This window comes from Cupressus sempervirens, chromosome 5 (genome assembly GCF_028749045.1).
Source record: "Cupressus sempervirens isolate cs-2001-9-10 chromosome 5, ASM2874904v1, whole genome shotgun sequence".
Lineage (NCBI taxonomy): Eukaryota > Viridiplantae > Streptophyta > Pinopsida > Cupressales > Cupressaceae > Cupressus > Cupressus sempervirens.
The window spans coordinates 304,553,461-304,576,360 of record NC_143122.1 but is presented as its reverse complement, the minus strand read 5'-3'; the positions used below and the strand labels follow the sequence as shown (position 1 = coordinate 304,576,360).

General features: G+C 34.6%; 1 protein-coding gene across 4 annotated transcripts in view; it reads left to right on the top strand.

Annotated features, from left to right (window-relative positions):
* LOC149555789 (homoserine O-acetyltransferase) overlaps positions 1–22,900 on the top strand; it is a 41,041-nt gene that overhangs the window by 4,430 nt on the left and 13,711 nt on the right. For 2 of the 4 annotated variants that reach the window (XR_016364558.1, XM_089829947.1), the window contains one exon: positions 14,361–14,534. The exons of the other annotated variants lie outside the window; for them this stretch is intronic. Coding sequence is in view for 1 of the 2 variants with exons in the window: in XM_089829947.1 (XP_089686073.1) it covers positions 14,361–14,476 (116 nt within the window). In the remaining variant the exon portion in view is untranslated. The remainder of the gene's footprint in view (positions 1–14,360; positions 14,535–22,900) is intronic. 4 annotated transcript variants of the gene reach the window in all.

Genomic DNA, 22,900 nt, shown 5'->3' with positions numbered 1-22,900 from the left:
CCTGCCTGTTCTGTCTGAGATTGTTCATACAATAGTTATCTGATTAATATTTCCCTGACAAATTTGAAGTGCAATAAATGACTATTTTTTGTTCACACCCATGAGATAATTGATGTTTAAATTTACCTTGGCAATGATGTTGCATGCATATATTCTAATCACTTTTCTAAGGCCCTGAACATTGTAGATGCCTATTTGTGAACAAACAATGTAGATCATCTTTTGATCTTGAAGGTAGGAATACAAGACTGAAATTATTTCTTCGCATATTGATATACATAGTACATGTATAACTGTATACACACCACACACATGCACCCACATCCCATCCCCCACCTACCCACAAAAAAAAAACCAGATCCGATCGGTAACTTAGGTCTTCCATTATGATATAGGTAGATCTGACTTTTTGCTGACCCCTCTTTGGATGCTGATCACTGCTCTTTGTATTAATGCTTATGCTGATTGGATTGATATATATGTGTTATTTTGGAATGATTACTTGATCTGATTGATTGTTTTGAATGATTTCTCCTTTATACATTATTGATGAAAGGATCACTGACTTAAGTCACCACTTTATATTGTTGCCTTTGCAAATAATTTATTATTCCTCAAATTGATCTCTGTTGGACATCCTCCTCAAATGAAACCTTCTTCCCTTTATATCTTCCAATGTGGGGGAGAGTCACACCTCTCATTATGTTTGCCCTTTGGAGTTGCGTGCAAACTTGTGTATTTCTTCTTTGCAGTTGCTTGTGAGAAGATTGGGGTGAAAAAAAAACCTAAATCTTTGAAAGCTAGCCCTTTGAATTTTGTCCCAATCTTGTAGTGCTTTTGGATATGAGGACAACTGGACATTATTTGATACCATTCACACGAAGAAACACTATGGACTGACACAAAAGCACTTAAATTATCATGCAATACAACTTTTGTCTTTGCTAGAAAACGTAGATGATTCATATATGTTATTGTTGTAGCTTTAGTCGGATTCATTTGATCTAGACTCGATCCTCTATGGTTATTGTTTAATAATTATTGCATTTGATAAATCGTCATACATAGATACATACACACACACACAAATACACACACAAATACACACACACGCGCGCGCGCACACACACACACACACATATTTGTGTGTGTGTGTTGTGTGTGTGTGGTTATTAACAACATCTAATGACAATTAACTTACAATAACCAATATTGATTAACATAGAGACATGTCTCTTCTACTCCTATTTATATCCCTTGGTTCTGCATTTGAAAAACAGATACCAAAACATTATGGCAGTGCTATAACATTTGCAGCGGTCCTCAGAAAAACAACATGATATCAGAGCCAACTGCAGATGAAAGAAATCCTTGCCTAATATACAGAAGTTTCTTAACTATCGAATGGAGATAATGGATGGGACAATGAACATGAAAGTCAGAAACACATCAACAAGGGAAGTCTCATAAGAGTTTGGAACAACAAAATGCTTATGAATGAAGCATCTCATCCAAAAGTCACCAAACGAATAAACTTGAATTCATGTATAGTCAGCAGATATATGACAGACATCTTACATTCAAGGAATAGAGTCATATGGGAGCATTACATGTACGATTGCTTCATTGTTTGAATTAGATAGACTTGACGCCTAGTTGGTCTGCATTGATTATTTCCCTTCCTGAGGGCCCCTTTGCGTATGCTGCAGAATTTTACTTTGTATCTCCTAAATATAGGCATGTTTAGTATAGCTAGCTAGGACTATTTATAAAATACGTGCATTGAATGGAAAGCAGTAACAAGTATGAATTAAAAGGTGTTTAAAGATCCACATGGCTCATGCGTTGATCTATTGTATTAGCAATGTCTAATAGACAACAGCTGTGTGACTACATAAGTCTTATACCTTCAAAAGCAAAGGAAAATAGTAATATTTTTCTCATTTTGATGCAAGGTGTTGTCCTCAGGCAACCCTATGCAATTTTCTCATGGACTCGTAATGCATCTTCTTTGTTTTAATACATTCATAAGGCATCATGAAAACAATTCATTATCTCCAAATTGTTCTTTGTGTGGTCTTATTTATGTTTTCTTTTGAAAGTTCCCTGTTGAGATTATCTCCAATTGTTTGTAGGGAAGAGTTTTCCTTTTCCCACTGCAAACACTTAATTTTTGTTTAACTTTCTCGTCTTTTCTTTGTTTTTCTTTGTGTTGTAAATAGTTTGTGGTCTTCTTTTTGGCTTAGGTGAATAGCCCTTAGAATTTTGCTTGATTTGAGCTAATTTAGGTCCAAATCAGAGTTGTCTACCTCAAGTTATAAGGGAAAAAGTGGGGTTTTTGAGGTCAACTGCATATTTTTTTATTAAAAACCTTATAAAAGTGGACTTTTTATTGACAATTGCACAATATAAAGTTATATTTGATATTTAAAGTGGATTTTGTAGTCCATTTTAAAATTTCAACTCATTATGAGTTGATTTGACCATAGTTTTTTATGTTTAATGAAAATAGCTTATTTCAAAGTTATTGTTCATGTTACTTTATTAAAAACTATAGTCAATATTAAATATAATTACATGAGATAACTTACATGCATAAGTGAGATTTTTATTTCATATTGCATATATCCGCACTCAAAACACTTCATGAAAATCCACTTTCAATAAATTTGAAGTCCCAACATCATTAAAAGTGTGCTTTTTAAATGCCATTGCATATGTTATTGTATTTGAAGTTCATTTTTAATAACTAAATGCATATGTGCCTATAAATCATCATTTAAAGTGGGTTTTTGAAACTCATTTACATGTAAACGTAAAATTAAAATGAGTTCTTTATTCATTTTAAGTGAAAGTGGTGATTTTGGACCCGAATACATATGTTTTTGATAAAAAACATGGTCCCCTTTAAGTCTACAAGCATTAGTGTTGATTTTTGAGCCAACTGCATATGTTTTATAACACATGTAAATGCCATTGAAATGTGCGTTTTGACTTATAAATTCCACTTGGAGCAAAAGGGGTGATTTTATACCATGTTGCATATATTTCCCAACATGCCTGCTTCCAAAGAAATCGTTCTCATTAGCAATTGAAATGGCCAACTAAAAGTGGCAATTTTTGGTGGATATGCATGTATTTTATAACATGTGTTTGCTCCCAAAAGTTGTGTTTTTCTCTATCTAGGGCTGAATGGCGATTTTGAAAAGGAATGCATATACTTCAAAACATGTTATAAGTTCCAAAAAACACATTTTGGTTTGAAATTGCTCTCTCTATGGACGGCGATTTTTGTTGCAATAACATGTGTTTCAAAACATGATTTTGCCCTTCTAAAAATTGTTTTCCTTCATTAAGAGGTTGAGCGGCGATTTTGGAAGGAAATACATATGTTTTGCAATATGCTGAATTTCAATACATGTGTTTTGACTTGAAAATGCCCTATCTCTTATAAACGACAATTTTTGGAAACAATACATGCATTTAATAGCATGTTAATGCCTTTCTAAAGTGCATTTGGAGCCTAGAAGGCTATAGGTGGCGATTTTAAGAGCTTTTGCATGCATTTTGAATACATGTGTTTGAGCAAAAACAAGCCGTTTTGGGCTTGATCTCCATCAAAATACCTTGTGATCTCAAGATGTTTTTGCATCAAAAATTTTCAAGAAGCTATCTAGGGTAAGGATTTTTAATTTCAAGCTTGCTTTTGCATCATTTTGCAAGCTCATCTTTACCCTAGACACTGTTTTTGTATGTCTTTGCATTTGAAGTTGCTAGATCAAAGTTTGTTTCACATTTTGGGCATTGCATTTCTCTAACCATATCCACATGTCCAAATTCAAACTATGTTATGAAAATTTTGAAATCTATTTACATCTTGGCTTTGGACAAATCTAAAATCTGATATCTCTTGGATTCTTTTCAGATTTGCTCAAGATTTGGATAAGGATTTGTCTTTCTCATTTTTTTTGGGGTTGAGGTAATTTTCCTTGGTTATTTTTTCTAAGGCATTTGTATATATATGTTTAAATGATCTTGCAAATCTTTGTCATTTCTTTTTCCAGATTTGCATGTTTTTGTGTTCATGAAGTTGTTCCTTCTATCTTCCATTCTTCTTCTCCAGAGTTGCATATGCAAGGTCTCATCTTACTTGCATATGTAGTCGGGTGTAAAATTCGTTTCTTAAAAGAAAGATGCTTTGTTTTTCCCTCACATGCGAATGCAAGTTAAAAGCCCACCATTATGCATTCCATGTACCTCCATATGGCTGCCCCTATGGTTGAAGTCTTTCCCACGTGCTTACCGGATAGCGTTTCACATTTTGCACTTGTTAAAATATGATATGCTCAATGTGTTATCCATTTTCCCCCTTGCTCACTTAATTCCAAGCTTGCTGGTCGCATTTGTAATTCACTCCAAAAAACCCAGTTTAGGCTAATTTACTCATATTTTAGCCATTTTGAGCTTGACCCATTTGTTTATTCTCTCTCCTTATTCATTCCATCCATTTTCCCCATCCATATCTTGTTTAAAATTCGTCAAAATCTTGCTATGGGTCCTTCACATGAAGACGTTCTCATTTTATGGGATTTTCATGTAACAGTTGCGTAGCTGTACCATTTTGCAATGTCAAGAGAGCCTACTCCAGCAAAGGGAAAAGACAAAAAGAAGATGAAGTATCAATACAATTAATATCATAACTCCATTCCATCATCATAAGTAACATCATACTGTGATGAAGTACGAGATATTGATATTTCTCACATGAACATTGAAGATTTCCTTGCAAGAGTTGATGCTGCAGCTACTGAAGATATGTTGTGGATCAAACGGAATCATATTTATTTTTTGTCCACTTTCCCCTTGGCAGCTCATTAACCAGAATTCATCCTTGCATGTGCTAGACACTTTGATGTAGCTTCATGAACCATCAAGGACCAAGATAGTAATACTATCATTAGTCTCAATTTTGAGACCATTGATCGTATATTTCATGTTCCTCACACTCTAGTTCTTACAAATATCACAAGGAAGAAGGCTATTGAGCGGTGGAATGAGGATACTCCTTATTGTACCAAATTTGTCAATGACAACTGGTTGATCATCAAGAGGCCAAGTCTTGTTAGATGGCTAGTCAAGGGAGTGTGCCGATGTGATTTCAAGGAAGAAAGCAATGACCTCATCACACTTCTCAGTCCCTTGGCAGGGCTCAAGAATTCAAACATCTTCGGGCCCTTGATGTATAAGTACATCTCACTCATAAGGTCAAAAAAGAATGTGTTTTAGGCTGAGTTGGTGAGTGACTCAAAATGTGAGCTATTGATGAACGTACCATCTATTGGTGTGTTCAACATAGACTCCTACATGGTATACATTGCTGCTGCTTTGGGCACCTTTTCCAGTTTATCAACAAGACATGATAGGTTTATAGTTCCTATATGGGAGTACTATGAGCAGCTGCCCTTAAAGCAAAGTTGGATACACTTCAAAGGGGTTTAGGATGCCTTCTTTGGGCATTTGATGTACTTGTTTGATAAAGAATTTCCTAATAGGCGAGTATTTGATGAAGCATGGAACAAGGTAAATGAGTATGGTTGTATGTTTTAACAGTTCTCCAACTTCACATATCTGCGAGTTGGATGATTCAAGGGAGAGCCATACACATTGCCAAGGTACTGTATTGATAAAATTATACTCATGGAGTTGGCAAGACAACTTATGGAAGTACAGGCTTATCAATCTAGTTTGCACTGACTTGGAGTGGGGATCTCATCTCAAAACCCATTAAATATTGGAGGATACCTAATATACACTGTGCCTAAAGCAAAAACCATGGAGTTTGAAGTCCAAAGGATCATGTTGAAAAAGTTTGCAGCTAGGAGTTGTTTTGATTGGAGAGGGTTGCATGATAAGATGAGGAAACAATTCTTGCACATACATCATCTAGAAGATCTCTAGATTGATGTACGTACCAAGGTGGATATACGATGCATGAATTATACTCGATTGACTGTAAAGAAAATTGTAGATTTCAATTTGGCATCAATCCTTCCTAAATTTGAAGATGATGATCAAATCCTAGATCTTGAATATTTTCAGCATGATGTGGAGAAGTTACCCATTCTTCCTTCTACATGGTCATGCAAAGAAAATACATCCATCTGGGATAGATTCTAGTCTATTTTTGTTAATACCAATACATGGATGAAGAGAGGGGGTTTCAAATACTTCAAAATAAAGCTTGGCAAGGACTTTGATCTTGTTGGTTTGATTGGCTTAAGATAAAAAATAAAAGGTAAAGGTAAAGATGACACATCCTTGTCTACATTTGAACCTCCTGTTCGAAGTTTTCCCAAGCTATCTATCAAAGGAGGAAAGGATTCAAGAGTACTTCAGGTAAAAGGGACTATTACACCCGCATCGCCTGTGTCCTTAGCTGCACCTGCACTAGAAACACGAGGAGGTTAGTATGATTTTGAGAATGTTTTTGATACACACTCCTTGTCAATTCCTTTTGCTACTATTTGGTCTACAACGTTGCTTTATGTGACTTCAATGCAGTTTGAACAATTCATGATTGAGGTCACACATAGCAGTCCTACGACTATTCAGACTGAGACACTAGCTATAGTTAGTGCTGTTATGCAAGGTAATCCAGAGTTAACTATGGTAACTACTTCTTTAGTCAATGCATCTTCTTTCAACCTTCCTCCTTGGTTGAGCACTATCACACAGAAAAGGAAGAAAGAAGAAATCCCACCCAAGGAAGTTGATAGACAAGTGAGCAAACCAAGGATCTCAAAGAATAAGAAAGCTAAGATAGTTTCTCGAGTAGTGGTTGACGAGAATAACATCAAGTATGCTGAAGTTGCTGAACCACTTGAGGAGAAATCTAATGAAGACATGCAACCTGCTGATTACAGAATCACAAGGGTTGAACTTGGTAAATAAACAAGGTTGAGTTATCAATAGGATGCACATGAGGCAGTTAACTTTCTTTCTTGAAAGAATGATGAACTGTGAGAAAAGAAAATGAAACTCAAAGAGGAGAATGCACGTTTATTGGGAATCATTGAAGAAATGAAGAGGTTCTTTGTAGGTAGTGAAACTGTTTCGATTGTATGTACAGAAAGAGAGAAGCGAAAGGCACATGTCATAGATGAATGGGCAACCAACCTTGAATCACAAGGTTATCAACTCATTCATGATATTTACAGAATGTTGATGAAGGGTAAGGAAGCTACTGCTCAACTAAGTGATATTCAAGGACCACTTAAACAACAATTACAATTGTTAGATGGGGATATTGTTGCTTGGAAGAGTATAATAAAGCTTGACTTGGAGGGTTTATGTGCTTATGAAGTCATCTCACCTATTTAGATGTATCATGATTATAAGCATTTGATAATTAACAAAGAACAAGTTCTACAACAACTCATGAAGGATGCAAAGGCAGCAATAGTGAAGATTGATGAACAAAAACACATGATCAGTGAATGCTTCGAGAAGCTATCATGTGGAGATATCAATGAGAATGATGAACTCAGGAAAGAAGAGGATATTCTTACAAAGTTTACTGAAACAATTCGCTTACAGTTTGAAGCGGATGATTTCAATCTCAGTGTAATGAATACATTTGCAAGCTGGAAATGTTGATTAGATGAACTACAAAGCAAAAAGGAGGTTTTTGTCAAGGAGATTTCAGAGGCAGTCAATACATATCAAAGGATCATAATGGTTGCTAAGTACATCGGTGAGCCCGATGCCGAGGTTATGCGAAATTCACTACGAAAATTTGCAAAGATTGTTGAGACCCTATGAACATGTCAAATTTTCATATGCTCTAAGTAAAATAGTTGTAGGAAGACTACATGTAAAGAGCATTCATGTTGTAAATACAGGATAACATGTACCTGTATAATCAACTAATGTAGTTTAGCTGTAATCGCATTAGGCATGCAACTTTGAATAAAGTCAAAGTAGTTAGTTAGGATAAGTATGGGTGGTTGAGTTTGTTCCATTTTTTCCTCCACCTTTCTCTTTTCATTTTTCCTATATAAAGAAGAGAGTTCATTGTAGGTAATCATTTTTTTTTGCTTTATAGGTGAAGGCTGGGCTTGTGATTCGAAGGCTTTGCATTTCTTATCGCAAATCTCTGAAGTGAATAAAGAAGCAAGTTTTTCCCAAACTTTGTGTTGAGATACTTGGAATTGATCATTGTCTCTTATGTTACATTGATTCATTCATCTTTGTTACTTCTCTCTTTGGAAGCATTTGAGTGTTTTGATGTTTTTTTTGAAAGACTTTGAGCTTTCGTAAACGAGATTAATCTAGTTTGATAGTGGTTGCAAATACTAGGATTTGAAGACTTAGAGCTCAATTTCTTAGTATATTATTTCATATTTGGATAGTTGAACAAAGGCTTTGAGCTTTGTTAGCTGTTTGCCCTTTTGTTTCAACAAGGTTGCTTGTAGTTGACTTTGAGTTCTTGCTATCAACCACACAATTCAAGATATAACTGTTGTCTTAAGGTTGTTCTTATGTTAATACTTAAGCTACCCGTATTATCGTAGCAATAGATTCCTTTTGTTTAATTGCAAGTAATAGTTGGTAATGTAAAATCATTCCTAAAAAAAGAGGAATTGATTCAGTAAACCACCCTTTTGTTAATTCTAGTTAGATCTTTGTTGTAGCCACCTACGGTAAGAAGGGAGCCTCCCCTATTATTGAGAGGAGAGATTTATCTCACTACACGATTGCCTAAAGTTCCCATTTTGTACGTTGTGGTTACAATGACTTACAAAATATTTAGCTAGCACAAGGAAATCACATATAATTATTGAGCCAAAGGGAAATAACGACATTGATTACAGTGTAGAGAAATGGACTTCCCTGTGTAATCGATAGCAGTCGACTACAGATGTCATGTGGGAAGATGGGAATTGCAGCGTATTGATGGGACGTGAGTCAAACAAGAAAGGAAGCCATCTCATGATCACTACAAACAAAAACGCCACCATTAAGAGGGTAGAGCGGGAGTTTAAAGGTCTCCTGCATAACAAAAAATATTAAAATAATATAATTGCCATCAAATCACGTGGACCCTGCGTAGTGGGTAGGGGAAGACAAGTTAAAAGAAGGAAATCCTTACCATTTGTTAGTGGTCACGTAGAAGCGTGGGCCCCAATATTGTGTATGATGTGAGGGCAAAAGGACTCAAGCACTAATCGAATAAAGTAACCCACATGGATGCTTTATCAAGTCCTGATAAAAGGGGGCGATTTAAACCAGGTAAGAAAATACCATTTTCAAATAAAACAAAAGGGAAACATAAAGGTAAGTTGGTAATATATTATGTTCCTTTGATATTTATATATTCTAATACCCTTGATATATATATATATATATATATATATATATATATATATATATATATATATATATATATATATAGATGTGATAAGCATTTAAAATGTGAAAATATAAATATATTTGATATTAAAAGAAAGCAAATAACATGTTGAAAACATAGATCAAAGTATATGGAATATTTCCATATATGTTTAATGTATATATTTAAATTAAATATCTATCTATATTAAGATAATGGGGATCATTATATAATTGAGTATTATAGAATGATCTACATTTTATTGGAAAGATCTCATTTTTAGTATTATATTTCTCTATTATTTTTATTTTTTATATATATACTATAAGAGGTATTTACCTTGATCTTTTCTTCCAAGAATGTTATTGTAGGGAATGGAGTTTGATATTAGATTCAGAGGGAGCCTAACACTTTGTTAAAGACAAGTTTGGATAAGAAGTTGAGAAGATTGATGTTTAGAGGGAGTCTGACACATTCGTCCAAAGGAGCGGATAGAGGATATGTTTTAGTTGATCCTTGAAGATCTTGGTCATATCAGAATCAGAGGGAGTTTTGACTTCATGTAAACATTTGGTATCATGTGTATGATTGCATGATTTAATGGGCCTACCCTTGTGTACATCATGAGGAAGTGACGATTTCCAAATGATTATCACTTGTATTTGTAGAAGTTATTGAAAGGTGACGATCTTTCAATAACTTACCCTTTTATTGTGATAGACATTTTATGATGTTTGAAATAGATCATAATAAATTGTAAACTTGCATGGTGGATTAAGTTTCTTAAACGGACCATCGCCATTTATTATGATGGACATCTTTTGATGTCTAAGCAAATCATAATAGATGATATCTTGCATGGTGGATTAAACTCCTTAAATAGACCATGACCTTTTACTCTGATGTACATCTTATGATATCTAGGCATATCACAATAAAAGATTACTTGCATGGTGGATTAAGCTCCTTAAACATACCATGGTTGTTCATATGGTAAGCATTATGAGAATGTATGTGCACATTTTGGATATGTTATGCAAATTGATATTTTGGAGGCAAATACTCATGATATCAAAATGTTGAATATCTTTTGATCAAAGATATTCTTATGTTACATTGAGGTAATATATGGTCATGTGTTTATCCTCCTCAATTAAGAGGGAGTGTTGATGTTGTAGCTTTAGTTAGATTTATTTGATCTAGACTTGATCCCCTATGGTTATTGTTTAATCATTATTGCATTTGATTAATTGTCAGTTACACATACACACACATATATAGTTGTTAACAATGTCTAATGACAATTAACTTACAATAACCAATATTGATTAACATAGAGACATTTCTCTTCTACTACTATTATATATACTTCGATTTGCATTTGAAAAACATATACTAAAATACTATGGCAGTACTATTACATTTGCAGTAGTCCTCAGGAAAAAAAATAAAAATAAAAAAAATCAATAATATAGTCATGAGGCAATTGACTTCGATGACATTGATTTCATATTGAAAGTAGTTTTCTCAAGACGAGGATCCAATGTGATTTGTCAAGGATATGGAGTCAAATGAATATCATCCTTCACCTTGAAGCTACACTAGATAAACCTATGTTGTAAGCAAATTGAACACAATATAAAATGAACATGAAGTCATGTTTTAAGTCTCAATTGTTCTATGAACCACATACACATGGGATGTCAATGAAACATGAAAACATAGGAACAAAGGTACTGCTGATTTTTTTTTTTAGTCACATGAGAAAGATTATATAGGTAGGTATGGGGGAATTTTGGTAGAGTTTACCCTTGCAAAATTGATTGTTTAACCTACAAGAGCTAGCACAACTCTATTGTTGTTAGTGATTTAATTTGTCTCTTGCAAGAAAAAACATAATAGAATAGCGTGTACAGCAGAACCACTCTCTAAATTATGAGGGGAACTCTTTGAGATGTAACCAAACCTAAAAGTAACATTAGATCAAAACTATAGACAAAATTTACATGTACGTGCACTATACATGTGAAAAATTTCATTTGGACAATTTGAATGAATGGAATGATAAATCACTTATATTTTTGCCCTAGATACATGTGCCAAATTGTTAATAGTGAAGCCTTGTAGGAGGATGAACTATCTAAACATAGACAAATATAACTTCTATTGCCTAAAAATCGACTCTGGTAATCAATTGTAAACAAGTTTTTAAAGAGATAATAGGTTGAACACATAAACAACACAAGGTTCCAAAAAATAAACTGTTAAGCCACATGCAAAACTTGACTAAGTCATTCAATTTCAATTTAACAAAAGAAATTCATAATGCAACAAATAAAGTTGAACGATAGTTTTTGTAACATATGCTTTAGCATCAACATTAAATGCCATTCATAAAGGACTTATGCCCATGGCACTTATTTTTAGGTTACAATGAATAGCTTTTGGGGGTTTAAGAATAATAATTAAATATTCCAAAAATAATTACTTCAAAGAAAACCTATCCACAATCTACCAAAAAGGTAGAAATAAAGCAACTCCAAGAAAATCTAGTCCAAAATGTATATTACTGGGTTCTTGAAATTTGGGAGTCATTATAGGATTGAATGGTCCAAGATTGGGAGTCATTATAGGATTGATTGGTCCAAGTTTGGGAGCGGAGTTTAGTTCACAAACAAAATGACTAGGGCACAATCCTACCACTTTGGGAACCCTTTGGTCCATCCTAGGATGGACCCACAAGGTACCCAAGGGGCAAGACCGTGCCCTAGTTGTCTTGTTAGCACTTTAAGAAGATTTTGAAAATGCCAAAATACCTGATAACTAATATGTTAAGAGTTGTCATTCTTATATATTTTTCACCTCCAATGCTAGATGTTGAGGCTTTATACAATAGATAACTAAGGTAGTTAGGCATGTTTGAAATGGATGCCTTGCTATCTTTGTGTAATGGGGGGCAAACAAGGGTAAGGGCTTGTTCGTTTAGTCTTACTGCATCCATAGTTTTATATCACTGATCAATGGCCATCAGGAAATTTGTTTATATTAGGGATCATTAATTGATCAACCATTGAAACATATGATAGCAAAGTTGGTGTTCACGGAAGTTGTTTAATGCTTAGTGACCAAAAATGTGGTTATCTGCTAGTGCATATTCCAATGAAAACGATCATGACAATTGATTCTATAACATTTATAAATAGTAATTAAGTTAATAAATGAAAACATTCATAAAATTTAAATATTTATCATTAATATATTTAATATGTGTTTTGCAAAATTATTATTTAATTATTTATTTTATACATATATACATACAGCATTACAAATTATATATATTGTTTTCCACATTATGGGATTTTGATATTACATATATTTTAATATATATGTACAACCATAGTTCAGAATATCTGCGATAAATCTACTTATTTTTTGGCTCTGGAGGAGTAACGTCAAGTTATCAACTTATCACAAAGAAGTTTCATAATGCTGCAGAGAACTTGGTAAATATTGGCAATATTTCTCTGGTTATTGCAATAAATAGAAAATTTGTCGCCTGCAGGCCTGTTATAGGCAGGGATGGCCTGGAAAAGGGCAAAACACATTTTTTCGATTGGAAAAACAGATTTGGAGAGAAGAGAAAGGGAAAAGAGGAAAAAGAAGGTTCCATCAGGATTGGAAAAACAGATTTTAGGTTCCCGAGAAGTTTCTGACTTATCTCCGATATCTTTTTTTTACCCTCAGTGATAAGTTGCTGATAACAGTATTTTGAACTATGTGTACAATGGGGAAAATAGTCATACCATTACCCCCATCACTTTACATGCAACTTAGTCTGAAACATCTATGGCCTAATAAGTGGTCATCCGTTGCTTGGAATGATCTAACAATCAAAATAGCCACTCTTAGATATTGCACACTTTTGACATAAATGACCTGGGAGTTTGAAGCAATTTATGTACTGGAATTGGTGAATCTTTTGAAAAAAAACTGAAAACCTAATTGTTACAGTGAATCCAATAATTACCTTCATCAATCTGATTTGATCAAACAACTGAGTTTTGAAATATCAATGCCATTAAATGCATTAGTTTGCAATGAGAACTTTTTTAAGATGAAATTTCAAAACACTTTGATTGAATTATCTGCGGTGACAATCAAAGTGGTCATCTATTGTCTGGAATACAACAATTAAAATAGCCACTCCTAGATGTTGTCATTGCTAAAGTAGCAACTCTGACATAAATGACCTGGGATTTGAAGCAATTTCAGCACTGAAATTTTTTAATCATTTGAAAAAAAATGAAAACCTAACTATCATAGTGAATCTACTAATAACTTCATCAATCTGATTTGATTAAACAACAGAATTTTTGAATATTGATGCCATTAATGGCATTAGTTTGCAATCAGAACCTTTGTAAGATGAAATTTCAAAACACTTTGATTGAATTTTCTGTGGTGACAATTCATTGGAAGATGACTGCTTCTTTGCTGCCCTAAAGTTCTTGAATGTAGATTTTGATTGAGCAGATGTAAGGCAGTCACTTAGAAAGAAGAAAACTTGTAGTAAAGACATGACTAGAAGAGAGGAATGATATGAAGGGATGCTGTTGATAGCTCTTGAAATACTGCTTTTCCACATGAAAACGCTTCACATCAGTGCTGAAAATCTCCTCACAGACCTGGAAAAGAACAGAAAAGCCCCGTTTCTACTGCAAACTGTAGAGAGAGGAACAGTTCATATAGATGCTTGGCTTTTTAATCGTGGCATGCTCTTAATGTTCTTTTTTGTCTTTTAATCTAATCAAGAATAGTGAAGCATCACTTTTGAACAATTTGATTGCTAATTTTAGACATGCTTAGAATTGGACTGTTTCAAATAACTTTTCCTTGTCTTTGACTGAAAAAACAAATGGCCTTGCCCATAGAGACTTGCACTCAATAGTCTCTTTGCATTTTGGTACAGAGAAATATCAACTTAACCAAGTTTCTAAAAGTCAGCTGAAGTTGTTGGTCGCTCAACTGCTACTGGCCTGTGGCCAACCACTTACTGCTACTTTTTACATTGCACAGTGGAGATAGCTTGTGTTTTAATCCTTCAAAATATGCACCCAAGTTAATTATCCATCAGTGTTTACAGGTCGGCGGAAATTACTTATTCAATTGCTAATTTTTTACTACTGCTTGACAAAAAGTGATGGATTATGTCATCAATAATGTGCGCTGTCGTTTACTTGTAAGTTTTACAACATTTGGCGTGGATTACAGAAGTATTTACCATACTTCTGACTAATGGTGGGATTTTGTAAAGGTCTGGCCATTGAAAGTGTTTCCAACCTAGTTGTTTTCTTTGGTTGGAGCTTATAATACTTTTAACCCTGTTTTCATGCTCCCAACTGGAATTTACTAATGTCTTTGTTCTCACATTTGTGCTTCTCAAACTTACCTATATTCCTTATGTTTTCTTAGCAGTAACCTTAAAGCCTAGGTGAATAAGTGACATCAATACAAAGCTTGGCACTTAAATCCAACTTCAGTCTAATCAATGAAATCATAGTAAACCAACTTGAATAACAATTCAATAGCATAAGCATATTCTTAACCATCATCAAGAGTTAATGTGCTCAAAGCACTTATTTATAAGGTGACAAAAAATTGAATTTTTGAGACTTCAGAACAATCATATTTTATCTGAGAAGTCAATATGTAAAATGGAATGCTTAAAAGCTTGTAAAAATGAAAGCAGGAAAGAATCTTTAAAGCAAATTTGCTCCCAAACAAATAATAAAACAGCATCTAAGTAAAATGTTCTAAAAATAGTCTCTGATACTCTAAGTTGAAACAGAAACACCAGAAATAGCAAGTGTTGGATATGGCAATTGCTTTAAAAAACAACTTAATTCACAAACGTCCTCAATGATTTTGAAACAATATCTTTCTCTAAAATCATATTGAATCATCTGGAGGAGTTGAAACTCCAAGGTCCAAGAATATTTTGTCTTGACAAACTCACAATTCAACTTGTTGACACAAATCTGGAATTTTGGAATTCCTAAAGAGTAAAGATGAAACCCTAGAATGATCACATGTCAAACACTTGAATTTGGAACCTTGACTGTATGATCCAATATAGCCACTACTAAAATTAGCAACTTGATGCACAAAATACTCTTGTTGATTCTATATCAATTTTTTCTTTGAAAACATATTGGATCTTCTAAAAAACAATGTAACATTGGGACTTGCACCCTCCTCCCAAACCTCAAAGTACTCGTCTCCAAGACGTCCCTGCACTAGGTACTTGAGTACCCAAGCACCCCCACCACCATTCCGCAACCATGCCTCCACTAGGATGAGTACTTGAATTTCTATTTGAATTTTGATTTTTGAATTTTACTTTTGGGTATGTAATATGTTAATATGTTGAATGTTCAATGGTTCTAGTTCATGTTGCAATTTTGCTATATTTGAGTATTTAATTTGGTATGTTTTGCTGAAACATAATTTCATAACTAGCATTTCAAGTTATATATGTATACTATACAACACCCCTACCTACCTCGTCCACCACTTGCAACTGTCCCTTGGCCGTCATCCCCATTGTCTCGAAAATGAGGCTCATTTTCCCCTTGTCCCAGAAACTCGTCCAATGTCCCCTTGTCCCGATGTACCCCTATACTGGTGTTACACTGCTAAAAAACTTGAAACCCCTCTCAACATAAACACAGTGACAACCACGCTAGCTCAACTTGGTGACACAAATATGGGTTTTTTGGAAGCCCGAAGACTAAAGATGAAGCCCTTGAATGAGCACATGTCAAACTTGAACTTGGAACCCTATTTGTCTATTCCAATCAGTGTAAACTGAAAAAGTATGGTCTTAGCATTTTGTCAAGGGTGAAAAATTCATTTGAATGAAAGTCTAATGAAACCCTAGATGCAAGGCTTTAGTAAAAACTAGAAACAGAGTGATGGAAGCTGACACAAATTCAAAAACAAGCTGTTAGGATTTTACCCAAAAATAGATGATAACTAGCAATAAGGAAGATCCAAAAGAGACAAGAACCATGCAAGATTATCTTGGGAAGACCCTTTTAGAATGAAGGGAAAAACCCATCCACACAACAAATGATCACGTTATTGATAATAAAATTCAAGTGTACAATGCCTTTTGCTTGAAGTGATATATATAATAGAAGAGAGACCCTTCACATTAAAACCGAAAGTCTCTCAAGTTTCCCAAAAATATGACTCTTTAAAATATAACTCATTGTATTTTGATGCCTCTACTCATGTTGTAAGACACTTGTCTTAATATTTAATATTACAATTTATCATAAATGTCCTTTTCAGCTGAAGGTAACCATATGAAATTAATGCCCAAAGATAAAGATTTCTATTGCAGCTACAAACTCTTAACAATCTTTAGCGAAAGAAAAATTTGTAGCTGAGTAGTCACACAACGTTGTAACCAAAATCTCAATGATAAAATCTAATAACATAGATCTTATACAATTTCATGGAATCACTCAACATGAAAATCCTGCAAGAAACACAACCAACTTTCATCACAAATTAGCTCAATGTGATGTTGTCATGAAATCTCTCAACATGACACTAAGAAAACAATCTACTCATTGTTAATAATCGTGGAATCATTCAACATGATAGACCTGTAACAATTACTCATAATCATGAAATCACTCAACATGAAAAACCTTCAAAATTCACATTCAAATTTCATCACAGACTCACTCAACATGATGCTGTCATGGAATCTCTCTCTATATGACAAGTTAGTAAAGTTTACAACCAACATTTTATCACGGACTCTCTCAACATGATATAGTCATGGACTCTTTCTACATGACTTCCAACTCCCATCACGAAATCTCTCAATGTGATGACATCATGAACTCTCTACATGATGTTCACTATGAACCTCTCATAAGTGAAAGAGTTATCAGGTTGTCCTTATAACTTCAATTTATTTCATATAAACAATAATCCATAATTAACAAGGAAAACCACATCCGAAACTCATTTCCATCAAGAGCCTCAATATCCTACAATATTAATAACTTATCATAGATAAAGAAACTTATTAACAACATGCATGCAATGATTAAAATACCCTCTCAACAAAGACTCCCTCTCAATAGGAATGGCTTTTATTGCCATAATAAGGTAGAAGATGTAGCCTCCCTTTGAAGCTAAACATCTCCCCTTTGAATATGCATCATCGATGCAACATCTGTTTGCATCTTATTGCAGCCTGCAATGAAGAGAGATAAGCCTATCAAAAAATACCAATGTTGAAAACAAAAGATTCGTGATCAATATTTAAGAAAATGAAAGACTTATCTTTCATGTTTGAATGTATAAGAATTCAACTCTACAATAAAACACATTCTTATGCTTTTCGTCCAACAAAAAGAATTTGATCTTTTCACAAACCAATCCTGCATCCTTTAAAAAAATATGACACCACAATAGTCTTAAGTGTTCACTATAATCTCCTAGTATACTTAACATAGCTAGACAAAGTTTTTGATAGTCTATACAATACACAAGGCACATGCACTAGAGAAGAGTCCAATCACTAAAGGTTTTCTAATATACACATCCAAGATAAAACTTGACATATCAGAATGTCAAATGTTGTTTGACTACCTATAATAGGATAACAAAAAAGTTCTTTATAGGAAAACTGGATGATTCACATGCTTTAAAAATAGCAAACAAACCCCCCCCCCCCCCCCTTTTTTGTAGACAACAAAAACGATCATATAAACAATATGCAATCCTTTTTCTTATAAATGAACTCTTGACTTGATCAAATAATCACCCACTAGAAATTGATGCGACAGAAGAAAGGACAAATATTCACAAAAATATAATGCTCGACGCCAATACAAATCTGACCAAAACAACTAGGGATTTGAACAAACTAGTAGAGACTTAAGCCAAAATGTTCCTTTAGAATTGAAATCGTAGCCACATTAGTAAATGAGAATGAACTTCCCACAATTAATAAGAAAATTGATGACACATGAACATATGGCAGTGAAGGAGAAAAAATATCTAATCAGAACGAAGGAGACTAGTTAGAAAGGACAAAGGAAATGTTACATCCCAAATTTGTGATCTTTTAAAATAATATTATAGCCGTTGTAATGGTTAGTTAGAAACTCTCAGATATCATGGCCTTGTGAAATGGAAGTTACGATTAACCGAATTGATTCATGTATTGTTATTTCGACTAAAAATAAATGCTTATATTTTAAGATAAATGTTAGTGGTAGTAGCATTGTGACAGTTATCAGTTATTGTTTTTTCTTGATATTTAAATTTAAATGGAGAAACATATTATTGTGGAATACGCATTTTTGGTTGCAGGAGTAGACAAAGGGGGGGAAGCATTGCTAAACGGGATTTAAGGAATGGGGCACCAATCTCGTCCATCGTTAGACCATTACGTATGGGTCCTAACTACTTTGGTGAAGGATTTAGTGGCTAGGCAATGGAGTATACCTTGGACAATCATGAGCTACTTGGTCAATTTTTATAACAAGAGAAATATTAAACATTTAATATCATAAGAAGAACTATTACCTCTCTTTTATTTTGAGTGTGGAAGTGGTCAACCTTGTAACTTTATATATATATAATGCCACCATGATATTCTAGTAATATATATGAATTGCACTTACATGTATATATACATATATGGGTGTATACCTAGTGAGAATATAATGGTAAAAAGGAATTATACGTACTCTCAAGTTACACACACGTATAGATATATGTATATGTATGTACAATTATAGGTAGAATTCAATAGCATGATGACAATATATATATATATATATATATATATATATATATTTGTTTTAAACCATGAGAAAGTATAACCTTTATGTTTTATTATGACTCCATATAGATGAGTGTTGCCACCTTCTTATCGGACCAAACGTTCAAAAATTTGAAATTATGAAGTTCTTATAACCGATATCAAGCTCTTTCTTGTAATCGGAAGCACAGGAGGCTTTATCTTCCTTCTTCGTGTTTGAAGGATCATTGTTTCTCTTCACTTCCTTCTTGTCATGCAATTACTCTGAACCATCCCCTTCCTAATTAATAGAGCACCATATCCTTTCTTCTCTAGGGTAATAACCACAAAATTGAGAAAAAATTGTTGCATACCAACTGACTTTTTGTCCCATCAGCATTCCTATACTCTTGATTCCATGTTGGTCCACTCCCACTAGTTGAAATGTCGATGGCCAGAGTGTAGGTTTCCCTATTTCCTTCCATGTTTCTTTTGATAAGACATTTATGCTAGAACCTTCATCCACAATAGTATTTGAGAGTTTGTACCCTAGTATCGCCATCTCTACTACTGTTGGTGTTCTCCCCATCCCTATGTTGGACAGGGTATTGTCTTCCGTCTGTACTTCTGCCTCTTTCTCTTTCTTTGAGGTTATCCCTTTCGGGTTTGCCCCCTGTGTTAGTGCTACATGCAGTTGGGATAATGTTTCTAATAAATCACCTATTTTCACTGGGATAGTAGTTTCTAGTACTTGCCGCACAATATTCGTTACACCCCTATTTGAAGTAGGCTTTTCTGGCTTTGTCTTTCCCTCCTCTCTCATGCTATCTTGAATGTGTTTCTTTGTTTCCTGAAATCTTTCAGTCTCCGTAGTAGCATCCCGATATGCTAATTTTCTGGCTTGCATCCTTGTGACTACAAGAGTCTTACCTTCTGGATCTTCAAATTCTAGCATATTTACCCCCTTTTGTCTCAGGCAATTTGCATCCTCATGATTGCCTGGCCGACACCATTTGCAGAGCATCCCTCCATTTTGTCCTCCTTCACTTTGACAATCTCATGCAAAATGTCCCCATTGATTACATCTCCTACATTGAATCATCAGCCTCCCCTTGGAATCATATTGGAGTGGCTGCCGCGGTGTGTTGTTATTGCTATTATTGTTACTTCCTCTCCTGTTATTTCTGTATCCTCTTGATGAGGCTTTTGTATTTTTGTTCTTTGGCGGAGTGGAGGGAGGTGTAGATTGCCCCTCTTGGGTCAAGAATACTTGAGCGTTTTTTTTTTAAAATTATAGGGACAATCTTTAACTACGTGCTCGAGTACTTGATAAATCTCACAAAATGCTTTCTTTGGGCAGGCTCCTTTGTATGGCTAGTACACCAAAGTTCTCTCCCTTCTTTCTTTTCTTCTTTACTCCTTGCCAATTCCTTCATCAAATGTCTCAAATCTTTTCTCATGGTTTGAATGGTTTTGGATTCTTCTTCGCTCTCCTTTGAGCTTTCACTTGAGCTTCCGTGCCTTCTTGCCTTGAAAGTTTTACTCTCACTTTCTATGTCCATGGCATGGGTACATGCATCTCCAAAGGTCAATGGTGGGACTATCTTCATCTTTTTCCTAAGAGATGGTGTTAATCCTTTGATGAACCATCGTTTCTTTAGTCCATCTACTGGCCTATTATCTAGTTTCCCTACCGATTCTTTCATTCTTCTGTTGTAGGCTTTGATGGATTCACTCTTCCCTTGTCTTGTGCTATAAATCTCCGTTACTATTTCATCATCATCTCTCAGGGGTCTGAATTCTTCCTTGAAGGCTATGTGGATATTACTCCATGTGTTTTTCTTTGCTGCCTCCGAATCCGTATACCAATCAATGGCAATACCCCTTAATGTGGCCGGAAAAGCTTTTAACCATTCTGCTATGTCATATTGTCCATTTGCTTGCCATATGGTTATAAATTTTTTATAGTGGCGAGCAGGGTCCTCCAAGCCGTCCCCTGTGAACCTTGGTAATTTTTGTTTGTCTATTGCCATTATGTGAACACCTCTTGATGGAACACCTCCAGATGGAACACCTTCGGATGGAACACCTCCCGATGGAACACCTCCTAATGGAACACCTCCCAATGGAACACTCCCTCCTGATGGAATACTTCCTCCAGATGGAACACTCCCTCCCAATTGGAAGTTCGTTCTTGAGGAGGAACTACTAAAATTATCCCCTTCTTGACTTTGCTCCTGTCAGAAGTCTCCCTGCTAGTGTCTCTGGAATTTTGTATCCCAACTTCCTTGCTGGTGTCTTTGAGATGGCCAAATTTGCTATACTTTCAATTGTATGCTCGATCAACCCTTCTTGGATTCTCATGGAATCCCCTTGTCCTCCTTTCCAATTACGACATCTCTTGTCTTGCTGTTGGAGATGTAGTATCTGTTAAGAAAATGACTTGAATAACCTACAGGTCGATAGGTACAGATCGTGCCTTATTCTTCTTGTCTTAGATCCTCTAATGAATGACATTTGTATTATTTATAATCTGTCTATAGGTGCCGGCAATCAGGATGAGATTGGTTAGTTTGACAATTAACTAAACTTTAGTTAAGAATTGTTACTAATTCCTAGTCGCCGACTTAGAGATATTAAACTAATAGGTGTATGTCAAGGGTTATGTCCCTTAAGGGACATACCCTCTAATGAAGATATAAAGATGGGTATTGTATGCAGTTTGTAGAACACACAACAATCTACAGTCTGGTCTACAAGCATACATTACCACTTGGGTTCCTTACAATAATTTCAACACTCTAGTTTGCAATTAATTCAGAATTACAGTCAGATTAATATTCAGCATATCCAGACTTGAATATAAGTTTGAATCAGGGTTAACTTTGAGTCTCACCTAACTTTGATCTTATTCTCAGATCTTGTTATAAGAATTTGCAGATCATTACATGGTATCAGAACTTTGTTATCAGATCTAGGGCTTTGCAGATTTTTTTATTAGATCTATTTATATCCTGTAGTAATTCTTCATCTTCAATGGCATATACAATCAGGCTTGAGGATAGATTCGATGGAAAGAAACATTTTGAAGCATGGAAATTCAGAATCTTGATGATTCTCGAAGAAAATAATGTTAGACAATTTGTTGATGGAGCCTCTAAACAGCCACTTATTGAACCTCACAAATCCATATGGTCCAATGGAAACAGGAAAGCCATTCAAATCATCTTGGATGGAGTTAAGAATGATATCGTACCTATGCTTACAAAACACCTAACTACTTACGATATGATGAATGCATTACGAAATACATTTGAAGTAAATAATGCGACGAGGGTCCTTGCACTAAAGAGACAACTAAATCACATCCAAATAAAGGAAGGAGAATCAATCAACTCCTATTTTCTAAGAGTTGCTAGTATTAGAGATGAATTGGCAAGCAAAGGAACAATCATAAATGATACTAAACTAACACTCGTGGCCTTAGATGGACCGCTAGAATCATGGGAAACATTTGCACAAGGAATAAGTGCTAGAGATCAGCTTCCGGATTTTAATAGACTTAAAATTGATTGTCTTCAGGAAGAATCAAGAAAATTAAAGAAAGGAGGAAAACCTAAAGTGGAAGATGAAGAACTTCATGCTTTTAATGCCAACTTGTATAAAGGTAAGAA